The sequence below is a fragment of the Ascaphus truei genome, chromosome 9 (assembly GCF_040206685.1).
Source record: "Ascaphus truei isolate aAscTru1 chromosome 9, aAscTru1.hap1, whole genome shotgun sequence".
Classification (NCBI taxonomy): Eukaryota; Metazoa; Chordata; class Amphibia; order Anura; family Ascaphidae; genus Ascaphus; species Ascaphus truei.
This window is the reverse complement of record NC_134491.1, coordinates 43,623,690-43,635,206: the sequence shown is the minus strand read 5'-3', so window position 1 is coordinate 43,635,206 and position 11,517 is coordinate 43,623,690. Positions and strand designations below refer to the sequence as shown.

General features: G+C 42.7%; 1 protein-coding gene across 3 annotated transcripts; it reads left to right on the top strand.

Moving 5' to 3' along the window:
- The first annotated feature begins 833 nt into the window (after window positions 1–833).
- On the top strand, window positions 834–9,840 carry CALM1 (calmodulin 1). Of its 3 annotated transcripts, none has more exons than XM_075614556.1 (6): window positions 834–992; window positions 3,400–3,430; window positions 5,380–5,523; window positions 6,120–6,226; window positions 6,586–6,721; window positions 8,936–9,840. In XM_075614556.1, the coding sequence occupies exons 1-6, from the start codon at window positions 990–992 to the stop codon at window positions 8,962–8,964; spliced, it is 450 nt and encodes a 149-aa protein (XP_075470671.1). In that variant the 5' UTR covers window positions 834–989; the 3' UTR covers window positions 8,965–9,840. The 3 variants fall into 3 exon arrangements, with proteins under 3 accessions (XP_075470671.1, XP_075470672.1, XP_075470673.1); XM_075614557.1 differs by lacking the exon at window positions 834–992 and adding an exon at window positions 1,173–1,197; XM_075614558.1 differs by lacking the exon at window positions 834–992 and adding an exon at window positions 1,935–1,958.
- The last annotated feature ends 1,677 nt before the right edge of the window (window positions 9,841–11,517 follow it).

Here is an 11,517-nt window from a genome sequence, read left to right as displayed (position 1 = left end):
GGAGGGTGGGTCAGAAAAAGGATTATATACAGAACCCTGCAACTTGTCATAACTGATGCACCACCCCACACCCCAAAGTTTCTGCAGCCTTTCTCTGCACCAAATTGGACAGAAAACGTCATCCTCCCGCAGCAGCGGTGGAGGAAGAGACATCCCACAGGGGTGTAGTCAGACATGTGTGCAATTAGATTGGGCGAGTTTTTGCCTTGTCCTAGCCTCATAAGGTCAAGTCATTGTTCTATGTGCCTGCCTCAGATTGCAAAGCATAGGTCATTTTTTTAGCTGTTGCAGGAAATACAACTGGGAATAAATGCATAAAAACCCCACTCTGCCCCCCAGGCAGCAGATACACTACACACATGGCTCAGTCCCCCGCCCTGCTGCAAACACAGACATGCAGCATCCCCCCCAGCTGCAAACACAGACATGCAGCATCCCCCCCTGCTGCAAACACAGACATGCAGCATCCCCCCCCTGCTGCAAACACAGACATGCAGCATCCCCCCTGCTGCAAACACAGACATGCAGCATCCCCCTGCTGCAACCACAGACATGCAGCATCCCCCCTGCTGCAATCAAAGACATGCAGCATCCCCCTTGCTGCAACCACAGACATGCAGCATCCCCCCCTGCTGCAACCACAGACATGCAGCATCCCCCCTCTGCTGCAAACACAGGCATGCAGTATCCTCCCCCAGCCTGCTAGCACCCAGGGAGGAGCAAAGCAAGGGACAGGGCGACGGGGCGTGGCTTAGCTGTGGGCGGTGTTTAGGTGCAGCCTGGTGGGCGTGGTTAAGAGCCGCAGTCCCCGCCACTCGGGCCCTGTGTGGCCGTTGGCGGAGGGATACGCGCTTATAAAGCGGTGGCGCGCGGGCTCGCACCTCCAGCACTCTGTGGCGCTGCGCGAGCTGTGCAGGTGTGAGGGAACCGCGCCGGCATCGCTACCGTCCAAACGCTGCTCTATAGCCTGACCAACCCGCCGCTCCGCCATGGTAGGTAGCTACCGCGTGCTGCCCGGTGTGTGTGTGAGAGGGGAGGGGGGATTCCGGACAGGATTTGCCTCCGGTGCGGGGACCCGATGGGCTCGTTGAGTGGGGGACCCGGTCCTGCGCGCCCTTTCTGTGGAGAGTCTGAGGGTCGGCGGCTCCCGGGACAGGTCGCCCCGTCTCCAGGTTCACTGTCTGCTCTCAAAATATGGTACGGTTGGCATAAGGTTATTGCGACGGTTACCCGCCGCCGGGCGTGAGGTGACCCGCCACCTCGCTATACCGCGTGTATTGTATGTAACTACCGGTGGGAGTGTTCGCGGCTTGAGATATATATATTTATTTATCGGCTCCCCACCTTTGCCGGTATTTGTATGTTATTATTTTCCTATTAAGTTTGTTTGCGGGACACGGATTTATTTCTGCGTGCATCCTGTGGGTCACGCCGGGAAGGGCGGCGGTACAGGCGGGTCCCCGCGCCTCTAACGTTAAACGGTTCTAGAGATTTGCACTGTCGCGTTTTAAATCCCAACGGACGCCGCGGGGCCGCGCGGGTGGGAGGGGCCGCGGGGTCGCGCGCCACCTCGCACAAGGTGTTCCCAGCGCGCGCTCCTATCCTCGCGCCAGGTGTCTTCCCTTTCACAACCCCCCCGCGCTCCCTGGTGTGTGCCGAGTGCTGCACCCTGCACAGAGGAAATCGCACAGCTAGCTCCCGGCGGAGATCACTTCCTCGGGGAGGGAGGGATTGTCTGGCCTAGCCGGGGATGCGGTTTCTATATTTAGCCTGTACGCTTTTTAGGGCAGGGACCGCACCAATGTTTGATTCGCAAGTCCCGATTGATCATGGCGCTGCAGTGACAAGTTGCTGAGCGAAGCATTGCGGGCGTTTCATGCCATCACAACACTCCTGCGGGACCTGGAGTCTGTTCTCAGGCGGGAACGCATTGTAGGGGGGTCCAGGTTGCTTATAAGGTAAAGGCAGGCGACTCGCTGTCAGGGTAAATCAAGTGTGACACTTGACCATTCTTGCCCCCTCTTGAAGCAAATCTTTCTCCCCCAATTGTGCCCTGGTTAGTTTGTGTAGCTGTTTCTGTGGTGTAATCCTGCTAATTTATTTGGCATTTGTGTCATGGCAAGAGGTGTGAATGTACTAATCTACACGTGGGTATCAAAGCCATATGGCATTAAGGTGGTTCGTTTAAAACTTTCATAGTGATTAGTCCTTATGGTTTGAGAGCCAGTTAGCATACGTTTAAAGGCAAACAAACCGTTTACCATCCTCGAGTCGGCTGCAAATATCTTACTGCTCTGCAGCAAATAAACTTATCTTGAAACTTTGCACATTTGTGTTAAATCTTGGGAAATATGTTTTTTTTGCATTTGGAGTTATTTGTAATTTGCCTGGGGTTATGTAAATTACAAGACCCTCAAGATTTTTGTGGTCTAAGAAGTGGGATAATGGTGGTAAACGCAGGCGGGTGACAAAGCGTTATACTTGTGCATTGAAACCATGATTGGTAAAATGTCCTGTGTTAAGTGCATGGTGATTGATTACGTGAGTATGTTGGTGCCAAAAATATTGAGCTATGGGATTGAATCTAGTTCAGCCCTTTAGTTCACATGTAATAGACAGAAAGCTTTGAGTTGCATAAGTAGTTGGACATTTTATCATGGACCATAAATCACTTGTGTGACTTTGTAGTTTTGCACTGCTTCCTTTTTAGGACCGCATGCTTCTGGGGGTTTGGGGTATGACTATTTTCAATCTAATAATAATTTTCAATGTCCTATTTGTGTTAACTTAAATTGCAAGGTCTGCTGAAATGAGTCCTATGGCCTTCACTGCAATGTGGAAAGTTGCCCTAATGTAGACAATATTTTTAAGTAAGAAATGGTGTGGTCAGTGACAGTGGAAGTGGGTGTGCTCTGCAGCAGATCTTTCTATAATCTTGTGATGAAAGCTGCATATCTCCATTAATTCTGACAACTGTTAAATTGGGGAAGCTGTTTTGTCAATTTACAGTAGGGGATTTAGGGAAGCTCTCTCATTGGTTCTTTTACACTGCTTTTTTTTTTATTCCAACACCTCAGTATTGTAGGGATTATTGAAGGTAGATTTAATGAAGTTACCTTTAACCTGAAGACCATTTTAGCAACTATTTCCAGGTACATATTTTAAAGAATTCACAACCAGAAGCCCTATTTATGCCTAAAGTATTTGAAAGTCAATCAGTGTTGCTAGGCTGAACCCCTGCCAATGTAGATAGAATGATGCCAATTATGACAAGTTAAATCTGGTTAACAAAATCATTTCCTCGACATTGCTGTACTGCTTCAGCATTTACTTGTTTTCAAAACATTATCTCTGTAGTACAATTGACTAAAAACAGTGTTTTTTTTTTTTTTTTTTTAGGCTGACCAACTGACTGAAGAACAGATTGCTGGTGAGTGTCTTCCGCTTTCTGTAATCATCGGGAAGTTTTTGCTCAATGTGATTTATGAGCTAAATTATTTCCAGCTAACAGGGTATTTGGTTTGTGGTACATACCATTTTTCTCTTCCAGGGTACTTGGCCTTCTTACACTCATTACAAGCTATGAGCTTGCTTTTTTTTTTAATACCAGTGCCTGCCTGCTTAATGTGATTTGAGTATAGTCTTTATCACCGTGTGCAAAAACATTTAGGCCTCGTTCAGGGTGCTGGCTTCGGAGGGAGGGCGTGCTGCCGTGAGAAACAAAGTATTCAATTTGAATACTGGTTTTCAGGGTAGCAACCGCCCTGTCTCCGAAGCCAGGAGTTGAAGCTGACTACAGTGTCAATAAACGAAAATTTCGTTTTTTGGAGCTGCAGCAGCGTCACAGGGACCAAGGCAGAATGATTTCATGACTGCAACTTGGATACTTACCCTGCCGTGTGTAACCCCGCCCCCTCCCCAATGCTGAAAAGTCTGCTGGGGGATAAACACATGTCGCCCAGCAAATTGCAGCACTGCCTCCCTCACGCCCTCCCTCCGAGTCCTGCAGCTGACACCCTGAACGAGGCCTTAGTGGTACAATATTGCATAAGTCGGCACCCGTGGAGCCCTTCAGAAGTTCCTTGAAAGGCATGCAAATGTGCCATTAATAAAACTGATCAGCTTTAATAAGTCCATCTTTAATGCCATTCACATAACTGATCAGTTATGTGACTTCTTCCACTCATAAGTTGGGGAAAGAATCCAGGGATATGAGTAGTCACATATGGCACTAGAATGTCTAGTAACATAGCGTTGCTGCCATTTGAGCAGTGTGTTTGTCAGCAGTTGAGTGCTGGAGTATCTGCGACAAAGGTTTCTGATTTCAGTTTTTCTTTTGAGTACTCTAGGTAATCACTTTTTTTTTTCCTTCTCCCCAAAGCTTAAATGTTTTAACGTTGCTTGATATTCAAGTTCAACTTAGGCCGCGCTTATAGTGCCGGCGACGCAACGTCGCCCGAAAACAAATGCATTGTCGCCGCGTGTGCTTATAGTAAGCGCGATGGTGCGACGGCGCTGTTGTGATGGTGCGACGGCGCTGTTGTGAAAACTGGCAGCCGGCAAAATGTGATTTTTCAAGGGCTGTCGCCTCGTGTGAACCAATCAAATGGCTGGAAACCCGCTGTCCGGCGAAATAGAACTTTCACCGGTGGCGACTGGTGACGTCACCCGTCGTGTTGCCATCGATGGCACTATAGGTAGAGCCTAAGGCCTCGACCATGCTCCCTGCTGGCGCGCTGAGGCGCAGGGAAAGCAGGTGCTTTCCCTGGCCTTGCGGTTGCTTACTGCACGTGCTGTCAGGGGGCGGGCGCATCACTGGCCGGGGGCGGGCCAGTGACGTCACGGAGCTGGTTCGCCCTCATTGGGCGAACTGCTCACGTGACCGGCCTGTCGCGCCGGCAAGCGGGGGAATTTTAAATTCCCCTAAGACCTGCGCTTCCGGAAGCGCAGGTGAGCCCCTACTAAAGCCGCTCTAATTGCGACTGTAGGGGCTCAGTGCTGAGCGGGAGCGCGCGTCAGCACGCTTCAGTCAGCAAGCGCTAAACATGGCCAACGCCTTAGACAATTTCATTGCCTTGGTTTTTAAACCTTCCAAATGTTATTTGGCACTAAATGTAGCATTGAATAGCGAGTGCAAAGATCTTCAAACACAGGGAAGAGAATACAGCAGGCATTTCTATAGAAATGCATCTAGAGAATACTTGCTAATAAGATCTTGCATATTTTAGGAGATATTCAGACAAGGAGTACATAAATACATTTTGTTCTGTGCATAGCAATGTGCCTGATTCAGTATGGGTGCGAAGTTGAATTGTAGGTCAATCAATTTCACCAAGCAAATAGTACTGCTTTTTAGAATGTTTTTTGTTTCCTAAACAGAATTCAAGGAGGCGTTCTCCTTATTTGATAAAGATGGTGACGGTACCATCACAACAAAAGAACTTGGAACAGTTATGCGGTCACTTGGTCAGAACCCAACAGAGGCTGAATTACAGGATATGATCAATGAAGTAGATGCTGATGGTAAGTAGTTTGGAGAGAAGTCCAGATAGGAAGATTCAATCTGTAGTAAATTCTGTTCAAATAGATCTTTAGTTGGAATAATTATACACGTATTAAGTGACACGTTATTTCTGGTTCACAGAAATGTGGTCTGCATTATTATTATTAAATGTGTCTTGGTTACCAAACAAATCTGGTTTACCGATGCCTGCTTGTAGGTTTAAAGGCAATTCATTTTTAAATCCTTTTGTAATTTCAAAGGTACTAGCAATGAATGATTTTTGCACTTATACTACAGCAAGAGATTACCTACATTTTGGGTTATTTATGTATATGTAAAATAAATTAGTGTGGGCAGTCTGTACATTGTCTTGGCAATGGCAATCTGTGCTTTAGCCTTTAATGTAAATTGGAATACATTGAGAATTCTTGTTAAAATGAGTATTCCAAGCACAATGGAGACACTTACACAATTGAGTTTATAACACAAATGGATGCAAAAGTATAAACCTATATGCAGACCCGTTAGTCCAATTGTATGTATATTTCTTAAACCTGTTAGTACATGTTTAGTTTTTCAACAGTCTTTCATTAAAATTCTGTTTGACATTTTTCAGGTAACGGTACCATTGACTTTCCTGAATTCCTTACCATGATGGCAAGAAAAATGAAAGACACAGACAGTGAGGAAGAAATCCGTGAAGCATTCAGAGTTTTTGACAAGGTAAATTGACCAGAGCGTTTACTTTGTGTGCTTTCCAGAATATCTGCAAATGTTGTCCCTGGAGACTTGGAGATCTGCTTGTGCGATTTGAATACAAATCACTCCAGTGCAGTCTCCCAACATCAAATACTGTTGCTGTTTGTAGTCCACAAATATAGAGTATTGCTCTTTTCTCTCATTTAGAGATTACTAATACAAGTTCTAATGCAAGTGAATAGTTCCCAGAGTACAAGGTTTTAACTAAAACAATCATTGCACTCTTCTTGACTCGCAGCAGCTGATAAAATTGTATATGTTGCAACAGGTAGCTGATGTCACTTGTGAATATGCATGAAGGTTTTTTTTTCCCCCTTCTATAGGATGGTAATGGTTACATAAGTGCAGCAGAACTTCGCCATGTAATGACAAATCTAGGAGAAAAACTAACAGATGAAGAAGTAGATGAAATGATCAGGGAAGCAGATATAGATGGAGATGGGCAGGTCAACTATGAAGGTAAAATAGTTTGGTCTTTGCTGCAAACGTCCTATAAAAACTGGTCTAACCTCTTCAATTGTCTTTAAAAAAAAAAGAAAAAAATGTGCGATCTTGTTACTCCGAGAATGTGTAAACAAGTGTTACCCAAACAAGCGCTTAAATCAAATGCTTTCTTCTAAGAAAAATATCCTGCGATAGTTTTAAAGAGAATATAAATCCAAAAATGGACAGTGAAAAATGAAAATACAGTGATATATAATCAAAAAGATACTTCGCAGCTCAAACCCTTGATGGATTGTTTTTCCTCAATCCCACATGAATAGTTGACCAGATAGTTGGGGAGCACAGGTGTATGCAAAATAATAAACATACAAAATATAGTGCAATATGTTAAGATACACTCACATGGTATCAGTGATAAAATCACATTAACAGTAAATTTAGCTGCGACTGGTCAGGATGTCTCTGCGTTCCCTCTGCTCGGCTCGCGGTTGCTTGTTCTCGTCCTGCCCTTCTGAATGTAGTCTCCCTGCTGAATCTCGGGCACGTGCAGGTAACGCGGCGTGCTACACCAACGGATAAGGTGCCACTATACGCGTTTCACCAGAACTACTGGTTCCTGGGGAAGCCAGTAGTTCCGGTGAAACGCATAGTGGCACCTTATCCGTCGGTGTAACATGCTGCCACACCTGCTCGAGATTCCGCAGGGTGACTACATCCGGAAGTGCGGGACAAGAACGAGCAACCGCGAACCGAGCTGAGGGAACGCAGAGACGTCCTGACCAGTCGCAGCTCCATTTACTGTTCTTAATGCGATTTTATCACTGATACCATGTGAGTATTTCTACATTGCTCTATAGATTTGATACAAGTACACACTGTTGGGTTTTTTATTTCATCAAGGAACATGGTAAGATCCCTAGGGCAAAAGATTTCTCCAAGACAGATGAAAAACCAAAAGATACCATATTACCAAATATTATTTGGACACGCTTTTAAAGAATAAAGAATTTGTGAGCACATCACAGGATTTGTGATTTCACATATCACAATATTGTTCTTAACATTGCACTATATTTTGTATGTTTCTTATTTTGCATACACCTGCGGTCTCCAACTATCTGGACAACTTCTCAGAATGACTAAACGCCTTAAGCCTGCAGACAAGCAATATCCTACATGTGTTTTTTTAATATAAATCAGTTCTGTACTATGAAAAAATAATTGTACTTGTTAAAAAATTCTGAATTACCTTTTTGCTGTATTATAATGGAACACTTGTTTCTGTACCAATCATTTACAAAGTTACATCCCCTTCTATATTTATTTTAAATATATATTTAAAAAAAAAAAACAAACCACTGCAGCGTGCATGGTCTGCTTTAAGTGATCCTACACAGAAATTCAGGAAACAAATAGCTCTTTGTAATGCCATGTGTCACCTGACCACAATAGCTCAGCAGAATAGATTGTTCAAATGTGCTACATACTTGGTCATTTCTTTCCTGGGCAACACTATCCAGGCCATGAAGGAGCACTTCTTGATACTAAATGTCATCTTTCAAAGCTGCAGAGCAAGCAATATCATGTGTGGGTCTTTTTAATCTGTTCTGTATTATGAGAAAATGCTAAAGGAATTTTTTTTTTAACTGACATTTTTAGTGTGATAATGTAACAAGCATTTTCTGTTTCTATAGCAAACATTTACAATGTCTCATTCCCTTACTCTTCTGAAACAGGCTCTGGCACTACCCTTTTTTCAGCCCTGCCCTCTAGCAGTGCTCCAGTTGTATCTAGTGACTGCATGGTCACATGATCAGCCCTACGAGCTTTGTCATATTAATATGCAAATGCGTTCCACTAACTGCAGAATACTCCTCCTGCCATTTGGTGAATCTTCGCCGATCGATTGGCAACTTGGCTAATTATTGTATTGGTGCACATATTAAAGGGGGATAAACACAGCAAGCTTTTTTGACTTGTATGTAGAAGTATTAACAAAAAAGTAATATCTAACCTTCAGGGATCGGTACACATTTAAACAGAAAATGTGACTACTGCATAATACCACCGTGGCCAGTGATATCCTGATACATTGCAATCAGTTGCAAGCCCATGTAATAAGTGGTTAAAGTATTTAGAATTACATTTCAAAAGCTGCAGGATGCATACCAGGACAACCTTTTTTCTTTTTGCTTGACGGCTTTAATATTGTAAATGTTTTCTTTACAGAATTCGTACAGATGATGACTGCAAAATGAAGACTTCTTCCACCTTTCCCCCCTAGAAGAATCAAATTGAATCTTTTACTTACCTCTTGCAAAAATGTTCATTTACTCATTCTGTTTCTGTATAGCAAAACTGAATGTCGAGAGATACCTTCTGGCCACAAAAAAATATCTGCATGTAATGGTTGGTGGTCCTGTCCCCAAAAGATCAGTTTAAACATCAGTTCTACAGTATATAAATGTGTACTACCTTAAACAACAAGGAAGCACTTAGTGGACTCCTTAGGTTCCATTTGCTAATGATTACTACACTGTTTGGGCTGGCCAGTTTTTCATGCATGCAGCTTGACAATTGAGCACAGTCAGACCTTTGTATTTAAAAAAAATAAAATTAAAAAAAAAAGTTAAACATTTAAAAAAAAAAAAATCCACTATCTTCTACAGTGGATTCTGTTTCGATTTGTAGTATAAATTGTCATAGCTGGTTTACTTTAAAATTGGTTTATACCTCAGGATGGTATGCAGCAAAATGGTTGAAGGGTGCAAATTGAGGAAACTCCCTGAAGGTTGAATGGTTCTTTTGTACTTGGTGTGCTCCAAAATTTGATCTTAACTGGATGGCATGTCTGTTATAATATTGGGTTTAACATTTTTTGCACTGCACTAAAGTGAAACGGGTGTCAGGCTGTTACCGTTCACACAATTTTTAAGAGAAACCATCACCTTAGGGAGCATCTTTGGACTCTCGTTTTTAAATCTTGTGTACCAGACTTGGAGCTGGAAGAGTAGCCTATATCTACATAGGACTTCAGCACAATGATCAACATGGCTGTTCAAGAAATTACAATATATGTCCATTCCAAGTTGTAAATGCTAGTCTTTTTTTCCAATAAAAGACCATTAACGTAATTTTTTTGTTGTAAAACTTTAATTTATTCATCCATGTACAGATTTATTTTCATTGTTTGGCTAGTTCCATATACTCCTAGTTGCATTTGTAATGTTGGCCTTCCCTTCATATTATACCCGACTTATCTACTAATACATTGCTTTGATCTGCCCTGGCTTAGACATGTAAAAACCAGTTGCTGCTGGGTAGGTTAAAGATGCAGTGCCTCAGTGACCCTTCCAGCAGCAGAGGTTATGCTGGAAATAGCCATATTTTTCACAGAATGCTTTATCGTTTCTTACCAGTGGTGTCTGCTGAATATCGCCTAATGTTTGCATCAATCTTGTTGAGTCCTGTAAATCAAAAATATTTTAGCCAAGGCACATAATGGAAATATTTTTGCATGCTCAAAACAATACAGAAATGTAAAGGTACATTCTAGCTGTAAACTGAACTTTTTGTTTGAGGAATAAAGGTGAATACTAGGTATTACCATGTTAAGCTTAGTCAGTGATGTACCTATAAACTTAATGACTGGAACACTTCAACATTGGTATAACTTAAATGTTCATATTGGTGAATTTGAACTTCAGCCATAAATCAATTGCTACAAGACTAGCCCCTGCATAGATATTATACATCCCAATTACCATGTTTAAGTTTCAGGTTGCTTCTTAGGGTTATGGGTGTTAAAGCAGCACTCCACTTTTTTTTTTTTTTTTTTTTTTAAGCTCAACTGCCCTTCCACCCTCCCATCTCTTCCCCCCACCCTCGCCCCCCCCTCCAGCAATGCTCAGATCAGTGCTGAATCAGCATCTAGTCAATCAAAATGTCTCAACTCCTGCAGGCTAATAGGGAGCTTCCAAATGGCTCTCCCTGGAACTAATGGTGTGGTTCAGCTCTGAAGGGACACATGTTCAAATTCTCTAATTACGTTTGAATATTAATTGACCAAAATGGGTGGGATTGGAGTTTTTAACCTTTTCAGTGCCCGCAATCCAGATTCTCTACTGATGGGCTACATAATAAACCATTAATTTTTCTAGGGGCTGACCTACAAGATTGATGAGCAGTCAGCCTTCTGATTCAGTCAGGTGGTGGTAGTAATGTCCTAGCTAATGACAAGAGGCCCAGTGCTACATTGCCACCAATACACTGCCGACACGAAGAAGGCTAAATAAGTTGATATAGAAGTAAAAGAATGATTGGACTGCTAAAATACATATGCAGCTGGGTGGCAATGAGGCATTTGATGTAAGGGAAGAATCCAGGAGCCCAAAGTTGATTTATTGGTGAGAGTAACATTGACCGTGCATAATGCTGATCCCAGTATATTCTGTGTCAAATTAAGGATAGGAACGAATTCTGTTTAGTGCAGATTAAAATAAATAAATTGCATGCTGTTTCCAGTTGTATTAACAAGTTGTGGTGAATACAATGGTTTTATTGCCACTGGTGTGCAGCTGCTTTAGCTAGTTTTTAACTTGCTTCCCTCTGAAATCAGTTCAGTAAAAGTTTTTTTTGGATTGTATTAACTGAAACAAAATGGCAAAACATCCCAACCATAATAAATGTCCATTTTATTTTGGGTTAATTATTTGTATGCCATGTATGTTTATGACCGCTTTTATGGTACATTTAAGGACTTTAAGAAACGAGTTGCAACAGTTAAAAAAATAAACAGCTGAAAAACTGTC

Excerpts from the sequence above, each read along its gene's own strand:
- CALM1 (XM_075614556.1), top strand. Across the intron at positions 5,524-6,119 it reads CAATGAAGTAGATGCTGATG|GTAACGGTACCATTGACTTT; the intron begins GTAAGTAGTTTG and ends GACATTTTTCAG. Across the intron at positions 6,227-6,585 it reads CATTCAGAGTTTTTGACAAG|GATGGTAATGGTTACATAAG; the intron begins GTAAATTGACCA and ends CCCCTTCTATAG.